This window comes from Aptenodytes patagonicus, chromosome W, assembly GCF_965638725.1.
Source record: "Aptenodytes patagonicus chromosome W, bAptPat1.pri.cur, whole genome shotgun sequence".
Taxonomy (NCBI): domain Eukaryota; kingdom Metazoa; phylum Chordata; class Aves; order Sphenisciformes; family Spheniscidae; genus Aptenodytes; species Aptenodytes patagonicus.
In genome coordinates this window covers 25,786,406-25,809,255 of record NC_134981.1, presented here as the reverse complement: position 1 = coordinate 25,809,255, position 22,850 = coordinate 25,786,406, and the positions used below count along the sequence as shown (strand labels likewise).

The window sequence follows — 22,850 nt, the reverse complement described above, 5'->3', positions numbered from 1 at the left end:
GAGGATATATATGGTAAAGTATTCCTCAAACCCATTTTCCATTTCTATTTCAATATATTTGATTGCTATCCAGTCTACACTCAAGTGCTAGTAATAAATGCCATGCATTAATCCCATTGATTATGTGTTATTTGTTTGTCACTTATTTTCATATATACAATGTATTTTTATCAGTAATGTAAGTTTTAATGTATATAAAGGGTTCACCTTGAGATTTCAGTTTTGCCTTTCATAGGCAGAAAGGAGTGCCACTCTCATATAATGTTTATGTTTTTTACAGCTTGTTAAAAGCAGTCATTAACAATTTCTATGTAGTCCACCTTACTTATCCAATGTGTGGGTAAGAGAAAATCCTTCAGGAAAAGGTTTTGATCAGCACCCTGATCAGGTTTTCTGTAAGTATATTTTAGACAGGGAAAGGAAAAGATGTTCATTTGAATGCAAACCCAGAAAAAGTTGCATGAGTCCCTATATCTCAATTAATTTCTATGGACACAAACTTTTGGATGAAGAATCAGCTTAAGTACCTGACAATAGGAAGATAAAGAAAGGGGAAGATTTTTTTGAAGATGATCACAAATATAAATGTACATTTAAAGTATAATTTGTATGGTTTTCTTTTTAGTTCTCTGTGCCTGCCCCTAAACACGTAAAGACGTCTTCTATGTTTGGATTGTATGAACTAAATAAAAACTTCAGTGTAACATTTGTCTAGTGTTTAGACATGACAACAGGGTAGTTGGCAAACTACCAGCATGGATGTTCCCTTGCATCAGCAGGTATATAACTTTGGTAACAGTTGCAGCCATCTGCATTAAAGCACAACAGCATTAGAGACCTTGGTCAGGAAAGATAGCAAAAACACCAACAAAGTTGGTGCCATCAGCTGTGCATCTGGAATGTGGGAGGAGGGCATGTGGTTCTGTGTTATCTGAAATGAAACAAAATAATTCAAGAAAGACTTGCTTATCACATTCTGAGTTCAATTTCCTCTTCTGTTACATTATTGATGTCATGACCACTATCCTCGCTGTGTGCTTCCTTTAGCTAGTGATATTATTTTGGGCTGGCCTTCTCTCCCATCACTGATACTGAGATTATTATCTGCCAGGTTTTCCTTTACATCATCTCTGGAAAGACTATCACCTTTATTTCTGCCATTGACCCTTGTCCACACTGATATTTTGAGCCTTATTTGCTTCAATCTCTTTTTGTCTTCTAGACTGTCATCTGTGTTTCTTCAGTCTATACTGGAAAAAAAATCATCTGCTACATCTGCCACTGTTATTAAATCAAACCCTGTAAAATTCACATTGGTGTTCTCTAATCATTTATCACCAGAGCCATGAAACACTTTGAAACAGGCCTCTTCCTCCTAATCTTTTTTTTTAAAAATGTTCCTTTCTATAACATAACTCTACCAGAAAATATATTCTCCTCTACCATGAATTTCCTCTTATTCCACGTCATTCTAGTCATAATAAGTAAAGGGTGTCTGTGTTTCTCTGATGGTGTGAACATTGCTGTTTTTAGAGCCTAGCCTTCTGTGAATTTTGCAGAAAAGTCAGTATCTTGTAAGTTCAAGGCAATCAGCTCAGCTGAGCAAGTGAAATTGGTGGCAGGTACATGTGGGACCATTACCAGGATTGCCTCTGCCAGAATGATCTCATATGACTCTGCCTTCCTCCATGTAGCAGTTGGTGAGTCAGCTTTGCACCTAAAGAATGAACTGTGTGGGACATTGAGGACCTAGTTTACCCTTATGCAAAAATCTCTTTATATTGCCTGATGGAACACTTTTGTGCTCCTATTATTTTTACTTGTCAAGAAGGTTGTGGGCCTGTTGATGGATATTGTCCTTTCAAATGTACACTGATGATGCTCCCTTTTCCTGTTGAAAATACAGATATGTGCAAAGTGTTCTTTTGTCCTTGCACTTCAGCTCTTACCTGGTATGTATCCTGGCCAAAACCAAGAACAGTATTGAGCCTATAGGCAGCTTGCCATATGCTGGTACCTATTGTTTTGCACCAGGAGGTGTTGGTCCGTTGCAATCCCAGTAAGAAAGGCACTCAGACTCTGTAAGGTATCATCCACAATGTTATTTATTAGAGCTAACACTATAAGAAGAGAATAGTATAGATAATCTTACACCCCTTTAGATGCTGGGAACCCCAGGTGGTGTAGCATTGAATGGGCCTCCAATCCAATCGCAGCATGCTGGACAGACCACATCCATAGCAGAGATTCTCCCCTTTCCATCATTCGAGCTATTATAGGATTTTCTTACAAGGAAACAACTCTATTCATCATTTCTACAGTCAAACAGAAATGATGTTCTCATGAGAACTTCTTGCTGCAGTTAGATAAAGGCAAGGACATGCAGGTGGCATAATCGCCAGTATCAAGTGGGAGCTGCCTGCAGGCTCCTCTGTTACAACGATCTGGCTAAGTTTATCCTGTGGCCAAGGGATTTGTGTAGCACAACACAGGCCTGAAGGCCATGTTGTATGTGCAGCATAGCATAGCACAGCACAGCACAGGCCTGGGCCTACTCAGGTTAACTACTGTGGATCACTAACTCCTCGATGTACAATGGTCTTCCGGTCAGGATCACTACACCTATTATGTCAGATTTGAGAACTAGGTTCTATATTTCTGTTTCCAGATCCTGCCCTGAGGGAGGAGTAACTGTAACAAGTCATTAAGGAAGGGAATAAAAGGGAGTAGTATGAGATGCAAAATTGTGAGAGTAGGTAGGACAAAATAAACTGTGTTCAGGGTTACATATTATAAACCTTGGAGCTGATGCCTGAAGTGACACATTAGGTTAAAAATAATTAGTCAATTACCAGGTATTGCAGTATATGTAATGCATAAAGCATTATCATGTTAATTTACATAAGAGGGTGGACATGTACCTGACAGCCAGATATTGTAGATCTTTCTGTAGTGCCTTTTTCTAGCACATCAGGGGCTAGAACAGTACTCTCTTTCATACTGCTCAGCATCAGGCTCTAGAGTGAGAATTTTATGCTGCTGTAATCTTTGATAGCTAGAGGTCATGCTGCTGCTCAGCAGAGGAACTGGCTCAACTACAGACAGCCAGCTGGTAGAGCATTTGTAGGAACATTAATGACAGTATAGAATCATAGAATCATAGAATCATTAAGGTTGGAAAAGACCTCTAAGATCATCGAGTCCAACCATCGACCCAACACCACCATGCCCACTAAACCATGTCCCTAAGCGCCTCATCTATTCGTCTTTTAAATACGTCCAGGGATGGTGACTCAACCACTTCCCTGGGCAGCCTGTTCCAATGTTTAACCACTCTTTCAGTAAAGAAATTTTTCCTTACATCCAATCTAAACCTCCCCTGCCGCAACTTGAGGCCATTTCCTCTCGTCCTATCACTTGGTACTTGGGAGAAGAGACCGACACCCACCTCGCTACAACCTCCTTTCAGGTAGTTGTAGAGAGCGATGAGGTCTCCCCTCAGCCTCCTCTTCTCCAGGCTAAACAGCCCCAGTTCCCTCAGCTGCTCCTCATAAGACTTGGTCTCCAGACCCCTCACCAGCCTCGTTGCCCTTCTCTGGACACGCTCCAGCACCTCGACGTCCTTCTTGTAGTGAGGGGCCCAAAACTGAACACAGTATTCGAGGTGCGGCCTCACCAGTGCCGAGTACAGGGGCACGATCACTTCCCTACTCCTGCTGGCCACGCTATTTCTGATACAGGCCAGGATGCCATTGGCCTTCTTGGCCGCCTGGGCACACTGCCGGCTCATGTTCAGCCGGCTGTCCACCAGCACCCCCAGGTCCTTTTCCGCCAGGCAGCTTTCCAGCCACTCTTCCCCAAGCCTGTAGCGCTGCATGGGGTTGTTGCGGCCGAAGTGCAGGACCCGGCACTTGGCCTTGTTGAATCTCATACAGTTGGCCTCAGCCCATCGATCCAGCCTGTCCAGGTCCCTCTGCAGAGCCTTCCTACCCTCGAGCAGATCAACACTCCCGCCCAACTTGGTGTCGTCTGCAAACTTACTGAGGGTGCACTCGATCCCCTCGTCCAGAGCATTGATAAAGATATAGAACAAGACCGGCCCCAAAACTGAGCCCTGGGGAACACCGCTCGTGACCGGCCGCCAACTGGATTGAACTCCATTCACCACAACTCTCTGGGCCCGGCCGTCCAGCCAGTTTTTGACCCAGCGCAGAGTACACCTGTCTAAGCCGTGAGCCGCCAGCTTCTCGAGGAGAATGCTGTGGGAGACAGTGTCAAAGGCCTTACTGAAGTCCAGGTAGACCACATCCACAGCCTTTCCCTCATCCACTAGGCGGGTCACCTGGTCATAGAAGGAGATCAGGTTGGTCAAGCAGGACCTGCCTCTCATGAACCCATGCTGGCTGGGCCTGATCCCCTGGTTGTCCCGCACATGCCTTGTGAGCGCCCTCAAGATGAACCGCTCCATAATCTTCCCCGGCACCGAGGTCAGGCTGACAGGCCTGTAGTTCCCCAGATCCTCCTTCCCGCCCTTCTTGTAGATGGGCGTCACATTGGCAAGCCTCCAGTCATGCGGGACCTCCCCCGTTAACCAGGACTGCTGATAAATGATGGAGAGTGGCTTGGCAAGCTCCTCCGCCAGCTCCCTCAGCACTCTCGGGTGGATCCCATCCGGCCCCATAGACTTGTGAGCATCCAGGTGGCGTAGCAGGTCGTTGACTGCTTCCTCTTGGATTATGGGGGGTTCATCCTCCTCGCCGTCCCTGTCTTCCAGCTCAGGGGGCCGAGTACCCTGAGGATAACTGGTCTGCCTGTTAGACTGAGGCAAAGAAGGCATTGAGTACCTCAGCCTTTTCCTCATCCTCAGTGACAATGTTCCCCCCCGCATCCAATAAAGGATGGAGATTCTCCTTGGCTCTCTTCTTGTCATTAATATATTTGTAAAAACATTTTTTGTTGTCTCTAACGACAGCAGCCAGATTGCATTCTAGCTGGGCTTTTGCCTTTCTCATTTCCTCTCTGCATGACCTAACGAGATCCCTGTACTCTTCTTGAGTCGCCTGCCCCTTCTTCCACAAGTGGTAAACTCAAAATCAGTAGATGCACTTTGTAAAAAATATATAAGACCTTGCTTGTCATTTGTAAGCTACCTTCTTATAAATTTCAGTCAGGGAAAAAAATACTGATATGTTGATTCAGTCATATGTTATGGGTCCATGTATATTCCTGGTGACTATGGGAGTGTTAGTGAAGAAACTTTAAATAAATTACAAAACAGCAACATGGTGAGATGCAGTGGCCCTATTTGATCTTGACGACTAGTGGTAACTTGCTGATTCCATCATTCATTAGGATTTAGAAAATAGGGGTGTGGACTGAAAGCTTAATCAGGAATTGTAGTAAAACCAGCTGTCTGAGGAAGCATTGCTGTCCTCAGTGGAATAGGTTGTAGCCTGATGCTAGGCAGGAAAGGGGAGTTTGAACATCAGTTTATGTAAAACCCTTAATTTCTGCTATTTATAGCCTGAGAAACTGTTTTTACTATAGCTGACAAAACTATCTGCTGCAGAATATCAGTACAAAGGTTGTAGGAGGATTAAAATGGTTTATATAATCATTTTATTAATAATGAGTTCTGTTTTTAAGATAACAAATGATTAATATAGACTGAAATTCTGCTGGAAAAAAAGAAGCTTCTAGTGGTTATATTCCTAAAACAGACCAGTATCCAGTGTGCTGAGGTGTTATGAAAATCTTTTGATTTATCTTGGAGCATGAAATAGAAATCCAGCTCATCTGAAAAAATCTCTTAATCGCAGGTACTCTTGTCTCTCAGAAAAGATCTCCTAAACTAAGTAGAAATAAATTTCTTTGTAGTCATCATGTTCTACTATTGACGATTAAATTAATTTTTTTTACTTCTCTTTCAAAGCACTGAATACTGGCAGATCTGGGATACCAGACTACTCAGGACATTGAATTAGGTGACGTTTTGACAACTGCTTTGTTCATGCTTATTGTGGAAGTGGCACATGTGTGTGTATGTGGACTGCTTCATCATGATCAGTTTTTAATAGAGATTTGATGTATATTTGGAGAGATACTGTGGTAAAAAAAAAAAGTATCTTTATTTCTTATTGCTGATCCCAGGCAGGCTCATCTGAATTGTAGGCCTTCCTCTGCCATTTAGGAGTCTTGTTTTGTTTTTTTTCTTCTGCTTAGGACTACAAGATCTTAAACATTTTCACTGAGGATATTCCCTTCAATTCTGAATCTGTTCTACTGTGACCCCATGCAAGCATACCACTGGCAGCCAAAAAGCCAAAAGCCTACTTATTATTCACAGTAAAGGTGAAAACAACTCCACCATCACTTTTCAGAGCAGATAACACTTCTTTAACTGAAGTCCTTGCACAATATTATCAACTTCTCAGAAGTGTGGAGGGAGCCTAATCCCATCTATCTTCTAATGTGATCTGTGATTCTGTTTACTCCTGTAAATTTATAAGCCCTTCCTGTAATACCAGTTTGTAAAAATGGCATATTTTTAAGTTAACTCACTTAGATTCCTATACATCCACAGGAATGTGAATCTGTGTGCGCTCCATTTGGAAGTAATGTTAGTCTTGGTCCCTAGCAGTATTGAGGTGCAGTAACTCTAGATCTAGGACTTCATCCCTTGCTTCAGAAGTGACAGTTAGATGGGGCACAGGGTGCAATGATATGTTTTGTCCAGTTTGTCTACACGAACACATACTGGGCAAATGGCACTCTTGTCCTTCATATACTACTTGGATTTATTCTGTTTGTTAAATTAGATACTCCAGTATCTTTGTCACAGATAATTTAATAATACTAATTTAGTTCTACTTGAGGCATTTGATATAGATACTATTTAGAGAACTAAGTTAAGCATCTAAATTCTGTTGTTAATAGAGATAGGTAGTTGCTTCTGGGGACAATTCAGAGTGCCTAAGTTAGATTTCTAAATAAAACACTGTAGGGAAAAATATATAAATACAAAACTGGAGACTACAACGTATACTATTGAAATAAAAAAAACCCAGTTTTTCTAGCCTTCTAAATATGTGAAATGGGCAAGAAAATAGCTCACCACAAAACTTGGCAGATTATTTGCTTCCAGGCCATCACAGTGTTAGTCAACAATACTGCGTCATGGTAGGAAAGTGTGGTGGGTTGACTTTGGCTAGCCACCAGGTGCCCACCAAGCCACTCTATCACTCTCCTTCCTCAACTGGACAGGGGGAAAGAAAATATGACTGTATTGGGTCTGGCTGGGATGGAGTTAACTTTCCTCATAGCAGCACTCATAGTGCTGTGCTTTGTATTTGTAGCTAGAAAAGTGTTGATAACACCAGTGTTTTGACTATTGCTGAGCAGTGCTTGCACAGCATCAAGGCTGTCTCTCCAACACCCCATTCCCAAAGGCCAATAGGCTGGGTGTGGGCAAAAGGTTGGGAGGAGACATAGCCAGGGCAGCTGACCCAAACTGACCAACAGGATATTCTATACCATATGACATCTGCTCAGCAATAAAAGCTAAGAAAAAGGAGGGGGGGGGGGGCATTTGTTAGTACGGCATTTGTCTTCCAGAGCAACCACTACGTGTACTGAGGCCCTACTTCCCAGGAAGTGGCTGGACATTGCCTGCTGATGGGAAGTAGAGAATAAATCTTTTGTTTTCCTTTGCTTCCACATGTGGCCTTTGCTTTTTCTTTATTGAACTGCCTTTATCTTGACCCACAAGTTATTTTTGATCTTATTTTTTTCCCCCCTGTCCTGCTGAGGAGGGAAGTGATAGAGCTGCTTGGTGGGCACCTGGTGGGCAGCCAAGGTCAACCCACCACAATGACGAAAGGCTTGTGGGTCGAGATAAGGAAAGGGAGATCACTCAGCAATCACCATCATGGGCAAAACAGACTCGACTCGGGGAAATTAATTTAATTTATTGCAAATCAAATCAGAGGAGGATAATGAGAAATAAGAACAAATCTGAAAACACACCTTCCCCCCACCCCTCCCTTCTTCCCGGGCTCAGCTTCACTCCCAACTTTTCTGCCTCCTCCCCTCAAATGGCACAGGGGGAGGGAGAATGGGGGTTGCAGTCAGTTCATTATGCATTCTCTGCTGCTCCTTCTTCCTCACGCTCTTCCCCTTCTCCAGCATGGGGTCCCACCCACAGGAGACAGTCCTTCACGAACTTCTCCAATGTGGGTCCTTCCCACGGGCTGCAGTTCTTCATGAACTGCTCCAGCATGGGTCTTTTCCACGGGGTGCGGTCCTTCAGGAACGGACTGCTCCAGCATGGGTCCCCCGGGGTGGGCCATAGGTCCTGCCAGAAAACCTGCTCCAGCGTGGGCTCCTCTCTCCATGGGTCCACAGGTCCTGCCAGGAGCCTGCTCTAGCACGAGCTCTCCATGGGGTCACAGCCTCCCTCAGGGCACATCCACCTGCTGCGGCCTGGGGTCCTCCACGGGCAGCAGGGTGGATATCTACTCCACTGTGGTCTTCCATGGGCTGCAGGGGGACAATCTGCATCACCATGGTCTTCACTACAGGATGCAGGGGAATCTCTGCTCCGGCGCCTGGAACACCTCCTTCCCCTCCTTCTTCACTGACCTTGGTGTCTGCAGAGTTGTTTCTCTTACATATTCTCACTCCTCTCTCCCAGCTGCTGTTGTGCAGCAGTTTTTACCCTTTCTTAAATATGTTATCACAGAGGTGCTACCAACATCTCTGATTAGCTCAGCTTTGGGCAGCAGCAGGTCTGTCTTGGAGCCAGCTAGAACTGGCTCTGTTGGACATGGGGGGAAGCTTCTGGCATCTTCTCACAGAAACCACCCCTGTAGCCCCCCCACTACCAGAACCTTGCCACATAAACCCAATAAAGAAAGGCAAAGACCTTGGGTAAAAAAAATCAATCTTTCTTTTCAGTGCTGCTTGTACCTTTTCTTTTATGAGATCTAAATGGCTGACGCTCAGTGGTGGGACCTGTGATTTAACTAAAACACATATTTATAAAACACATTGTGTTCCTTGAATGGAAATCACGATGTAAGTGCAAAAAACAAATACCTAGTTTTTGAGCAACAGTTCTAGGTTGCCTGAAATAGGCAACAACTCTTAGCCGCACTTTTAACCAGATGCTGACAGGGTTCTGTCTAAACAGTTTGTGCCTGTACAGTATATAGTTAAGAATTACTAATTATAAAAGCCAAAAATATTTTTGCCCTCTCCAGGGACTTGGTTTGCTGGATGGTGGTCTTTTTGTAATAATTTCAGCAATTGATTTCCCACTTGCTGTGGAAATGGGATCTTCTCGGCCATTCCTTATTGACTTGTCTGACCAGTTCTCTTTCCTTCTGCTGTATCTTCAACTGAATGTTTCAATGTAAATTATTTGCATACTTCTGATTGTGTACATGTTCCTATTGTGATGGTCTGGGATAATTGTCCAGTTTTCCTAAAATGCTCTTGGGCTTATAAGTATCACAACAGGAAAGATGTTGTACAAAAGCAAACCAGTTTCTACCTTATAAGTATGGTCAGTCCAGGTTGTCCCTCACTTGATTATAAGAATGATTTTTGATGATGGACCCAAATAATTTTAATTTTTGAAAGCTTAATGAGTTAGAACAGATCTTTAGAAAAAATAGCATCTGTATTTTTCACTACAATTAAGGAGGTGGATACATTGCTTATTTAAAACTAGTGTCATAGTCTGCTCTTTGACATTGATGATACATTTTGCTGTTTGTTAAATTGTCCTGTCCAAAAAGCTAATGCTTCAGTAGCAGCTTAATTTGTACTAATGTGAAGGAAACGGTGAGATTTTCATATTTAGTTACCCACATTTATAGGCATGTATGTTTAATGTATGCAAAGCCTATGTGCCCCTATATTCTGTATTTATATTCAGCAGCAGTTGAGTGGCCAATACCACAAAGATTTATGTGAATCCTTCTAAAAATGTGGCCCGGGGACAATGCATAATGGTAGTGCTGCCATTAACATACCAGCAACGGTAAGCTTAGTATGAATCATTTAGTTAGGACTTCAATATTTCATGTTCCCTCCTACACATGCTGTCCTCCTTCTGGTATTTCACAGGGATTTTTGTATACTTAGTTACCCTTTTCTATTTCATGATTTCTATGCATTTATTTGAGCATGGTTCCAGACACCGTAGCTACTGTAGTTACTTTGGTTTACATATACGTTCAAGCTGTACTGTTATTGAGCCTACTCTGAAGCCCCGTTCCTGCAAGGTAGAGAGACAGATTGCTTTCCAAGCAAATACTTTCTGAACACATTTCTCTGTCAAGTTTTATTTGCTACAACTGGTTTTGGCACACTTGTGTTAGAGAGAACTGTTCTCTTGAAGTTCAAGTATTTGTACTTGAATCTCTCCATAAATTGTTAACTAGATATCGACTTAAATATCAAAATATATTGAGTGCAGACAATTTTTTTATCACTATTTAAGTTCAATAAAACACAATGTTTATAACAAGAGTCACCACCAGTGAGCCAGATGAAAGATAAAGCGTAGATTTCAAGAAGCTCATTGAGCTTAGGGTTTGAACTGATTTTTTTCCACAGTAGAAATAATCCCATTTTTAATTTTGCTTTTTAAAACAACAACAAACAACTTTTTTTGAGGCAGATAAAAGCTATGGTCTGTGTCATCACAGAGGTAATGCTAAGATAAACATTACAGTAGAAGAGGAAATTATACTATAAGCATCGTGTTGCTGTTTGGCCTAATTCAGATTTTGAATTTGTCACCTGCATAGGTGGGAAATTTTTTCTTTTGAGAAAATTTAAAGATACTCCCTTTGAATTGGTGTCACAGATGAGCTGGAAGCGGGGTGGAGTAGTTTTTAGTTGAAAGTTGTAGGTGGAAAGAACTAAAAAGCTCTTCGTCTGCAACAAGGCCTTGCTAAACAGGTTCTTACACAAGAACTGTAATCAATTGCTAAATTTAGAAGTGTTTATAAGGCAGGGAGGAAAGATGCAAGTACATGACTGAGGGGCTGAATAGTATGTAGCAGCATTAAACATATACATTGGCAGTGGTAGAAGTGTGTGTATTCTACAGAATAGAAAAGAATAGAACAGAATAGTTCAGTTGGAAGGGACCTACAACGATCATCTAGTCCAACTGCCTGACCACTTCAGGGCTGACCAAAAGTTAAAGCATGCTATTAAGGGCATTGTCCAAATGCCTCTTAAACACTGACAGGCATGGGGCATCAACCACCTCTCTAGGAAGCCTGTTCCAGCGTTTGACCACCCTCTCGGTAAAGAAATGTTTCCTAATGTCAAGTCTAAACCTCCCCTGACACAGCTTTGAACCATTCCCACGCGTCCTGGCACCAGATACCAGGGAGAAGAGATCAGCACCTCCCTCTCCACTTCCCCTCCTCAGGAAGCTGCAGAGAGCAATGAGGTCGCCCCTCAGCCTCCTTTTCTCCAAACTAGACAAACCCAGAGTCCTCAGCCGCTCCTCATAGGACATGCCTTCCAGCCCCTTCACCAGCTTTGTTGCCCTCCTCTGGACGCATTCAAGGACCTTAACATGTAGACTTAACATCAACATCCTTCTACTGGATCTCACCCTGCACAGTAGTCTGTGATGTAAAGGAGCATGACTAGGTTGCCTAAATCCTCAAGCTAAAATATGAATCACATAGACCTCTCAAAAATGAAAAACCACTGATCTCAATTTTATTTTATAATACATGCTTAACCACACCATGAATATAAACCTGTATTAATCCCTTCAGTGCTCCAAATTTAAATTATATATAACCATATATAATGGGAAGGTGATACATAAGGTGGCTAGAAACAAGTCTGTGTTAGACCAGAAAGACAGAAGAAAAGCAAAGAGAAGGTGGATGGTATTTTTGATGAGAAACAGGCCCAGACAACTCCGGACAACCTAATATGGGTGAAGCAGGGTAGGAGGAAGTGTGGCTGGTGAGCTGAGAGAACGGCTAAGCAGCTGGCACCCAACCAGACTGAATTGCTAAAAACTGAGACATGGGGAGAGGAATTAGATGGGTGAGTGGGTGAGAGTTGAGCTGGCTGGCTGGCTGGCAGGCAGGATAGCAAGCAGAAGTGGACAAAAGGCAAGGATAGAAACCAGAAGAGCTGGGTGTTTTGCTGGCCGAATTACAGTATCAACCCCGAAGCTTTCAGAAATCATAAGGCAGATTTAAACAGAGATTTTTTTTTTTAATATAAATATATATTTCTGAATTATTCTGTTGAACTCTTCACATGCTCTTCTCTGAACTCATCAGTTCTAAATGTGTTTATTTGAGATGAGAATCTTATGTAGTCAAATCAATTCCCAAATCTGAGGCTTTAGGATAACATAACAAATACTGTTAGATTCATAACAAAACATTGAGAACTGGCAATTTATAGCTGTGCCCGCTACAGCCAAGAGGATGTGATGCAGGAAATGGATCAATACATTCTCCTTACCCAAAGGACAGAGGTGAGAGGCTGTAGGAGTAAGACTCATATTTTAAGAGAGGAAATAACAGAATAAATAAAACATAAAAGGAAACTTTCCTGAGTGGGTCACTAGGAGAAGGAGGGTGATTATTTCAAAGAGCAGATCTTATCTCAGATGCTTTGAGTACATATACATATATAGCTCACAGTTAACATGAAATTGATTTATAATTATTTTCACTAAGCTTTTAAGAGGAATTTGGAACTAGAGTAGTATAGGGACAACTTTTAACCAAGATAAGAAGTAAAAGGTACCCGGCCCCAAACCTACGACTGAATTTCTGACACCCCCCCATCCCCACAGGAAAATATGTGTACCATTTGCCCCAGAAGTCAGGCCCCCCTCTTGCGGTTAGCTTTAGAAGTAGTGAGCTCTATGAGACTGCATATTAAAAAGGGATAAACCAAGACCATGCAAAGATGTGTCTTTTTCTGGAAAAATGTCTGCATGTAGTGAATGAATAAGTGAAAAGCTTACCTCTTTTGTGACCGAGTAGAAGGTCCTTATGGTTAAAATACTCTACATCTTCAGTGTAATTTTGTTTCCATTAAGCTGTATTTCAGAAACAAAATAACTAAGCTAAACTACTGTAATCTTGACTCCTGCTATTTCCTTGGTTTCTGAATGATCCTGTTCCACCTATATTAAAAAGACTTATTTTACACAACATCAGGATTTAGGGCTTGATCCAAAGCCCATTAAAGTCAAATGAGAGACCTTTGATTTTAATGGAGTTTGTGCAAGGTCCCTTTGCAAGCCTGATTTTTCACCCATGCACACAAGAAACCTATTTCAATGGACTTCTAAATTTTTTTTTTCCTCTAGATTAAAATTTGAGGAAGGGATAAAATAAAGGAATTTTAGGCCAGACTGAAATCAAATCCTCATTGAAAGCAGTTGTGATATTAAAGTTATTTTAATAAAATGAAATTTCAGGAAAGGATTATACAGAATTGTGATAATTTCTCCCCATCAGTAGAAAACTACCCATGTGGAAATTATCAATTATGCACTGCAGTAAATTTTTTACTTTGCATTTTTAAGTTAGCAGTCCCTCACTAAAATATTAAGAGTTGCACTGTTCCTTACATAGATTATTCTTTATTTATAATCGAAGAGGAACAGTTCACCAAATTTTCTTCCTTAATGAGATTCTACAATTTAGTAGTATCAATTTAGGTTGACAAATGCATTTTATGTATTGTAAAAATCAAGCAGCGCCAAGTACAGGATAACTTAGCCATTAAAACACCAGCAGTTAGAGAGTTGCTAAACTGATATAATACTTAAAAGAAGAGCTGTAGTTAAACTAGCAAATAAATATTAGGTAAAATTACATGTTGATGTTGTTTCAGTTATTATACTTCATTATTTTTATGCCAGAAAAAGAATGAGTAATTCTGTCAGTTCTTACCAGTAATGAAGGAGTGTTGATATCTATATGTTCAAAGACCGTAAATTCCTTCTTTAATTTTACTGGTAGAAGCCAAGGCCTATGCAATTCAGCTTTCACCCAATAGCGCACACTGCCATGTCTGCCTTCAAATGAGGTAGCAAGTGGTCTGTGCAGGACAAAGGTCAAAGTTGAGTAAAATTTTTCTCTTTCCAATAACGATACAATTGATCAGATTAGGAATTAGTATGTAGAACTGTATTTTTAGTGCATCATAATAAGCATAACTTATTTGCAAAGTTTCCATATCTCAGAAAAATGTAAGATTAAAGTTGGGAGAAAATATCATCTCCAATTCATCCAACAGTAGTTTTGTAGAAGTTTTAAGAATCAATTAAAGAATTGTGCTAGAAAATGCCAGAGGAGTACACATTTCCTTTAGACTTAAGAGGCCACTTTCAAGTGTAGAATAAAGCATGCCCTTTTAAGGTCAAATTAAGACCACCAAATAAAATTAGCATTAGTACCATCCAATTATTGTTTTGGACATTGTATTCTGTAAATAATTGTGTATTATTTACTTGGCTGGTATCTCAGTGGTTTATTTTAGCAATAACTGAGTGCTTTTGTAGTTTGTTTTGCCTTAAGTACGGGAGTTAAACATTTCAATTTAGAGTTCTGAATAGAGAGAGGCTATTTTGAGCATCTCCTAATTTTACTTTACCCTGATGAGGCCATCTTAAAATATTTTTTTATATATATATTAAAAAAGATAAAGACTATTCTGCTCTGAACGCTGAAAGACAAAGGAAGTCCTTTTGGGGAGTTGGAGGGAAAGAGATGTGGAAAGGGACTCCAAACCTTTCAGCATTACCCTTTTTTCCTCCTCTCCCTCTCCCTCCCCCCCCCCCCAACATCATAAGATGAAGGACATAAGATTTTTATATTCCAGTCACATCCAGTTAACCGTAACTTGTCTTTTCCTAACGTTTTTTGCCTTTAATCTCAAAGGAAGAATTTTTATATTGCACTATGTTTGAAATGCATCATAATAAAAGATAAGTTATAGGCAAAGCTTCCCTCCCTAACTTCTATAGGCGATTATACTAGCTGAGCTAGTACTTTACTAGAATGATTCTTTCTGCTACAGGTTTGACATCTCTATTTGCACATCTGAAATGTTTACATTTTTTTTTTCCTTAATAACACAAATGAAAAGATTTTCTAATCAGTCTTCAATGTTTCATCCTGCCCCAGTATCCTTTAAGGCAAAATCAGTAAGGCCAGTCAGTGTCTTGTTTTTTTCACTATCGCTTTGTATTTGGTTGTACCGGGTCTGGCTGGGATGGAGTTAACTTTCCTCATAACAGCCCATATAGTGCTGTGCTTTGCATTTGTGGCTAGAACAGTGTTGCTAACACACCAATGTTTTAGCTATTGCTGAGCAGTGCTTGCACAGCATCAAGGCTGTCTCTCCAACACCCCATTCCCAAAGGCCAATAGGCTGGGTGTGAGCAAGAGGTTGGGAGGGGACATAGCCAGGACAGCTGACCCAAACTGACCAAAGGGATATTCCACACCATATGACGTCGTGCTCAGCAATAAAAGTTGAAGCGGGGGGAGGGGAGAAGATGGACAGGGCTGACACAGACATTCATGGTTATGGTGTTTGTCTTCTCAAGCAACCACTACGCATGCTGAGGCCCTGCTTTCCAGGAAGTGGCTGGACATCTGCCTGCCATTGGGAAGTAGGGAATGCATTCTTATTTTTGCTTTGCTTCCACGTACGGCTTTTGTTTTTCTTATTAGACTGCCTTTATCTCAACCCACAAGCTTGTCCATCTTAATTTTCTCTCCCTGTCCTGTTGATGAAGGGAAGTGAGAGAGCAACTGCATGGAAGGCTGGCAGCCAGCCAAGGTCAACCCACCACATTGGTTTTGTCTTAAATAAATTTTAGAAATATTCTATGGATACAAAATAGCAAGAAACAGTAAGGAGGCAGTGTCAAACTAGTGTTCTTCAGACCTTTTATTACCAGCCTTCATTTTTTCAGTATTATCAAAGATGGCTTCATAGTTATTCCTTCAAGTCACTTGAAAAGAACTTTAGTGTTTTAATCAATGCTTGTGCTATTTTACCGGTCATCTATTTAATCTCAAACATAATATTCCATATTCACATATACTGTTTTGTTCTTTCATATTTGAACATCCCTTCTAACTCAAGGGAATATCGGTATCATCCTTATCACTTCTTATAGAAGAGATTTTCATCTGAACCTTAAACTGACTTCTAAAAGTCTCCATATATATGGGTCTTCTTCAGTGTTCCAATAATATCTACTGTAAAGCCCTGTACTATTTGCTGAAACTGATCCGTAAAAGCATTTATCATCTACAGGTTCTGCTAAAGCCAGCCCCTCTAATAAGCAGATGGTTTATTAGCTTTAATATTAGGTGTTAGTCTAATATTCTGCCAACTTTTTTTTAACCTTAATTACTTCAGTGCTTGGCTTTTACAGTAAAAGGCTCCTCCTGCCTCCCTTCTTTCATCTATTTCCAGACTCTCTCTCTTCCTTTATGTTTAATTTTCCTGCAACTTGTGTTTTAGCTAATTTCCATGTTGGTAACTCCTCTATGTATATATCTTCCCTTCACAATGTATACATTAGACACCTCAAACTTTTTTTGTGCATATGTGGCAATTTATCTTAAGGCTTCCGCTATCACTCTTGCGTCACCTTTGCTTTCTGAGACAAGTGGGATTAGGTATGGGAATGTTTCTTGCTTCATCCACCCATCCATTTGCTTATTTCCATCCTGGCTTTTTGCATAAAGGTCAGCCTGAGTACATACATCCTATTTAAACTAGGAAAAAAAAAAAAACCCCTCTTAATTTGTTCAAATGTGGTTAAGCTTGCCACATCTGTTTCAGACTGAGCCTGAACAGTTAAGCTGTTATCTTATCACTAGTTCTGATGGCCTGCATGGCTCCAGTAAAATCTTGTTTCATTTAAGAGATACCTCAGCCGCTCTGCAGGACTCAAATGACACAAATTCCCCTCCCTTCTCCTGTGAAGGGGTAAAATACTACAAGACATAATGAGTCAATAGACCTCAGTCAAAAGAAAGTAACCAACTGGGCAACAATGAGCTCCTGTTTTGTGGAAAAACTCTTAACCAGTTTAAAAGCAACCTCTTCAGTTTAACGAGATTATGTCCTCTATTGCATGTCTGAGCACAACTTCTACTACCATTGAAAAGGTTTCCCCTCCACCCACAAGAATTTTTCTTAAGCAGGTACATATCTCAGCCTTCTCTCACACAAGCTGCGTACTGCATGTAAGTACTTACATCTGTGGAAGCTCAAAGCTGAATGCATATTCATGCCTTCCTGAATGAATGGTGTGAAGGCCTTCTTCAGAATTGTCATCATCTAGGAGGGAAAAACCCAATATGCTATTCCACCTGTGAACATTTTACACAGCATAATATATTATATAGGTTTCTTTTCCAGAATAAGAGGGATTTATACGTTCTTTACAATACAAAGAACACAAGAAAGAAACAAGTCCCAGAAATAAGTCTCTCCAGTCCATTTGTACTAACTGCTAGATGTATGGCTGCAGAATTTTTAAGGTTAGGTGAGATTCCAAGATTCACCTTACATAAAAGCAGAAGTTAACTTGTTTTAATTTATGATCTTGATTCTGAGTACTGACATAGTTGTAACTGCTGCCACTTCAAGGTTTGCCTGAAAGATCTGTAATGGAAACTGTGTTTTCCAATATGATTTTTAGTTATAACTTAAAATGAAATAGAGCTCTCTAATAGTGATTAAGTGATCTTAGTATTAAGTCTGCTACATTAATAGATTAAATTTAGTAATTCAGCTTCCTTCTATCTCCTGCCTAGCAAGCGTCCAAAAATTGATTTTTTTAAAAAGTGCACAAGCACCATCTAGAAAGTACCAAACAAATTCAGGGGCACGAAAGGTGGCAAGCTGTCCAATTAATGTTGTTTAGAGCTAATGTATCAAAAATTCAAAGTTTAGCTCGATTTTGCTTGGATAGCAAAGACCCAAGCATTTCCTAATTTCAACAAGAAAGCTGACCTTGGTTTATAGTCATGGTTCCTTGTATTGCTTTAAATGTTCCAACAAGTTTGTTGTTTGTTCTGATATAATTACCATAAAACCAGAAAAATGCTGATTCCATCAAAATAGAAAGTTATTTAGAGAAAATAATTGAGCATCTCATATACAAAAGGGTTGGGGTAATAAAAACACATATAGTGGGATTATGCAAAAGAGACTACCTATTGTTAGTAGTCTGAAACATCATGAAGGAATGTTGGTACATTTTAAGATTTTTTTTTTTTTTTAGTTCCCATTGTCCTACAAAAATGCTGATGCTCTAATTTCTTTAGTGCACCAGAAATGCTGAAACAAACCTATGCAAAAATATAAAAACACTATTTACACAAATGCCTCCTCAGCACGTAATGTCATGAAATAAGAATCTTCAATACACTGAGAGCGCAAAACAATGTGTATAATGCTTTTTTTGTTAAAAAACTTGGAGGTTTTTGTTTGTTTGTTTTAAAAAAAAATTAAAAATAATAATCTTTTCCTTCCACATAAGTTTTTTCATGCCTTCTTCGCTTCCTTCCTGCCAGATCAGCAGTCCCATTGAGCCTGAGCAGCAGAACTGTGACAGCTCAGTACTTGTTTACCAATCACAGACTAGGCTGGAGCAGGAGAGGACTGACCTAAACAGGCGCGAGCAGATCCCCTGCCAACTACTCATATACATACAGTATACGTTACACCCCACCACATTTGCTCAGCAACTCTGCTCACAGCCTAGCCTGACTACCGCAGAGGTAAGGAGAGAGGGAGGGGCACCATCTATGCCTCACCATCCGGTCTCCTCATACCACAGGGCCATGCTGCTGGCTTGCCCCGGCCTGCCCTGCGCTATGTACAAGGTGACACCCCAATCCTGCACTTCTCTCTCAGGAGCATGTGCTGACCATTACTGAAAGGCGATTACAGGTAGTGCTAGCCGGGGGCGTGGGAGGGAAAAGACAACCGAGCGAGGGATGCAAGAGGCTGCAGGGCCATGTGTTCCAATGGCCGCTCCTGCTCGCAGCCCCTTGCTGGCCCAGTGGATGTGCGCGGCAGGAGCCTGAATGCTTCTGTCTGTCCCCAGAGATGGACTTTCCCAAGAAAGGCAGCGTGCCCTCTGAGCCGTCAAGGCCGACATTGCCAGGCAGGCCCCGTTCCCAACAAAAAGTGACCAGGGTGACAGCACTCCCCCTTAGCAGTGCAGCGCCCCCAGCGTCCTACCAAGGCCGCGATCGGATCCATAACCGGGGGGGGCCGGAAGGCAGGCAGCAAGGGAAAAAAGCAGTAACCGATGAATTGAAACACCCCACCCCCCGGTTTCCCAGCAAGGTAAACTTGTACTCCTCACTTCACAGCTAGTGCCCTCCCCCACCGTGCATACTCTGTAACTCCTCAGGGAAGCGGGGCCCGGAGCGCCCCCAACCCCGCACAGGGCTGACCTCGGGGTGGCCAGAGCCCGTTCGCCCCGCCCCCAGTACACACCAGAGTGCGGGCAGGTACACACCTGCTCCCTCAGCCTCGCTCTTCCCCCACGTCCCAGCCCCCTATAATCAGCGGCTGGCATCGCCTTAGCAACAGGCTAACAAACCCCAGCAGGCCAATGACAAGGCGGGGACAGGGCGCGGTCTTCCGGACTATGCTAGGGTACGAGGTGTTGAGTTAAACTCCTCTCCATGCGGCGGGTGTTCGCAGTCCTGCCCCTGCAGCTGAGGGACGGGCAGTGGTGTCCCGGGACAACCGCTTAAGTTTTTACGTGCCGCACATGCAGCGGTGCGCACCCTGTCTCGCTTCTGGTGTCGGAACGTGTCAGATCTGTCCCTTCCCTGCCACCTTTTGTTCCCTTTCCAGACAAAACCAAGCACCTACTATCGGGGTCAGCATTTGGATCTACAGTCCACATGCAAAGTCATTGCTGCTGCTGCTGCTTAAGCAGACAGTTAGAAGCATGGGGTCGCCCTCCTACTTGTAAGCATACATCCTGCTATGAACGACTCATGCATGTTTGCACGTTTCTGTCATCTGCAAACCAGAGGTGAACGAACTTTCACATGAGAGAATTATTTCTAAGGCGGCAGTATAAAGAACATTTGAGCTACAAAGCCACCTCATGAGTGACCCGTGCTTGCTTGCATCACGGTAACATAATTAAAATCAATAGCAACTCCACTCTGCTACAGTATTTATTTCAGAAGTGCTTAATAAGAGGCTCAATGCAATCTGTAGTCGAACTTCTTTAAAAATTGCATTTTACTGCAGAGGATCTCTGCAGTAAATATGCTGCATATTTAAAACAAAACCAAAACAACACACCAAAACACCCGACCCAAATTATGTAATCAGTTTTAACATTTTCTTGTGCTAGGAATTAAGTCATCGCCACCACCTGACGTGTGCAACCAATCTGCGGAGAGGAGGAGTACTCCCTCCCTTCTCCCCAGGACCGGTCCCAAACAGGATTGAACCGCTTCTAACAAAGGGTGGAAACTTCAGAAAAAACAAGCTTAGAGTCCCTTACACTTTCACAACGTAACCATGCGAACGATAGATTACCAAACTTAAGATCCACAGTCCCGCTCACAATGTAATACTCCATTTCCATACCCAAAATAAGGGAATTTGCAGGGCACTTTCCCTTTCTATAGGGGCTTAGCAGACCAGGTTTTCATTGAATGCAGGTTCCAGAACTCCCCAACTCAGAAGCGATGCTCCGATCGTACAACCATGAACTCTTATTTGGCCTTTCAGACAGATTTTTACATTTGGGTCCCCCATAGAGGAGTTGAATAAAAGAAATGAAAGTAATTTACAAGTATATTAGTTTAGAACAAAGGAAGAGATGGAAAATTACAGGTGGGGTGGTGATAGCATGTCAGAGTAAGCCACAGGGAATCTTTTATCTGCCAACAATGAACCAACCTTAAAAATCATCACATGTCAGTCTGAAAGTCAGACCCATATCTATTATGTGTCAAAAAGTCTAGCGTTATGTTTTAATCACGCTCATGATTCGATAGGATGCTACCAAGAAAGTAGTTTACTGCATATCTGGTTTTGATTTAACAGTTATTTTCCCCATAGAGAAACAAATCCTGCTAATATCACTAAGAAAAAAACGACATTGCATATCAAAAACCTGCAAATCCTTATGAAAAGACTCTGTTAAAAGGCAGGTAATTTTAAGAAAGTCCTGTTTGCAGGTACTTTGAAAATGCACTTCAACACGGTTTTAATATTAAGTAAGTGTTCAAATAATCAAAAATAAAACCTAAGAACGTAACCGGCATTTCCTCATCTTTAGAAGTAGTGAGCTCTATGAGACTGCATATTAAAAAGAGATAAATCAAGACGATGCAAAGATGTGTCTTTTTCTGGAAAAGTGTCTGCATGTAGTGAATGAATAAGTGAAAAGCTTACCTCTTTCGTGCCCGAGTAGAACGTCCTTATGGTTAAAATACTCTACTTCTTCAGTGTAATTTTGTGTATAGGCAGTGTTGGATCCAGCATTTCTAGATTCAGTCCAACGTACTTTTGCATGTCCTCTTGCATGAATTTTAAGAGATTTTACTCTAATTTCCCCAGTAACTTCTAAGTTGACCCTTCCTGAGACTGTGTCCCCGCTAGAATAGACGGGAATATTGCTGTCATTGAGACAGTCAAAGCTTATTATCAAACTCTTCACCTTCCCCAACACCATATTTCATAACAAAGTGTATAAAAATATACTGTAAGGAAAAAAAAAAAGTCAAGGTCTCATACAAAACGCGATCTTCGCTTTACACTGAACAATGCCTCTGCCACGCAAAGAGCCTGCCAACAAGATCAGCGTGTCCCCTACAAACGCTTCATCGAAATTACTGAGAAAACCCCAACTTTGGTGATGGCGGCGGCAACAGCCGCCCAGCGCTGCGATCTTCTTACAAAGACAGCTGCCCGCACGCTACCAGCTCACTTTAAGACCAGCTTTGTGAAAAACAACCCCCGCCGCGCATGCGCGAGTCGAGTCGTGGTGGCGGTTTCTTCCGCCGCTTGCGCGTATCTTCCCTGTCGTATGCGTTTTTCTTTTGTTGTTGCTTCAGTCTCGCGCAGAGAGCCGGAGCATTCCCTGGTGGAGCCAGGGCTCCGCTGCGAGCCCGCAGTGCGGTGTTGAGATAGGTACTGAAGAACTGAGAGGAAAAAACGTCTGCGGTGGGGGGTGTGAGGGTTCCTTGTCCGGAGGCCTTCTACGCCTCGCCTCGCCTCGCCTCGCCTCGTCTCGTCTCGTCTCGCCTCGCTGCCTGGCACGGCCTGGGGGCCCTGGCTGGCTGGTTGGGAGCTGTCTCGAAAGGAGCTGGCAGCTGAAATCGGGCAGTGGGCGGTGAGCGCCGGGCCCCGGAGTCTGGCCGCGGCCGGCACGGGTTCTCCCTCTCAGCCACGGGTTGCCTGGCTAACAGCAAAAATAGCAGCGATTCTGTCAGGGAAATGCTCGGCATGTCGCTCAGTTACAGATCTCGCCCAAAGCTTTTGTTCGTGAAGCGGCTAGTCCTGAGCAGGTTGTAGGCAGGGAGCCGGGCCGAGGCCGGCAGGTGAGGGGGCACGGCTGTCTTTGCCGGCCTGGCCCTTGCCCCTCCCCCTCCCCCCCCCCAGCAGCACCCGCCGTATTCACTGAGGGGTGAGGGTACAAAAGCGAGGCATTATGCAAAAGTAAACATTTAAGCCTCTATCAAGGTGAAGTTTCCTATGTTAATCCTTTTAAATATAATTGTTCTACAGTATCTTAGTTTGGGGTCTGGTTTGTT

At 42.3% G+C, this 22,850-nt stretch overlaps 1 protein-coding gene across 2 annotated transcripts; it reads right to left on the bottom strand.

Annotated features, from left to right (window-relative positions):
• Nucleotides 1-7,953: 7,953 nt before the first annotated feature.
• Nucleotides 7,954-22,313, bottom strand: LOC143171934 (arrestin domain-containing protein 3-like). Of its 2 annotated transcripts, XM_076361121.1 has the most exons (5): nucleotides 21,490-22,313; nucleotides 17,301-17,382; nucleotides 13,968-14,115; nucleotides 13,031-13,105; nucleotides 8,482-8,538 (listed from the first exon to the last, which is right to left on the bottom strand). In XM_076361121.1, exons 1-4 carry the CDS (start codon nucleotides 21,767-21,769, stop codon nucleotides 13,073-13,075), a joined length of 543 nt encoding a protein of 180 aa, XP_076217236.1. In that variant the 5' UTR covers nucleotides 21,770-22,313; the 3' UTR covers nucleotides 8,482-8,538; nucleotides 13,031-13,072. The 2 variants fall into 2 exon arrangements, with proteins under 2 accessions (XP_076217235.1, XP_076217236.1); XM_076361120.1 differs by lacking the exon at nucleotides 13,031-13,105 and having other exon boundaries at nucleotides 7,954-8,538.
• Nucleotides 22,314-22,850: the final 537 nt, after the last annotated feature.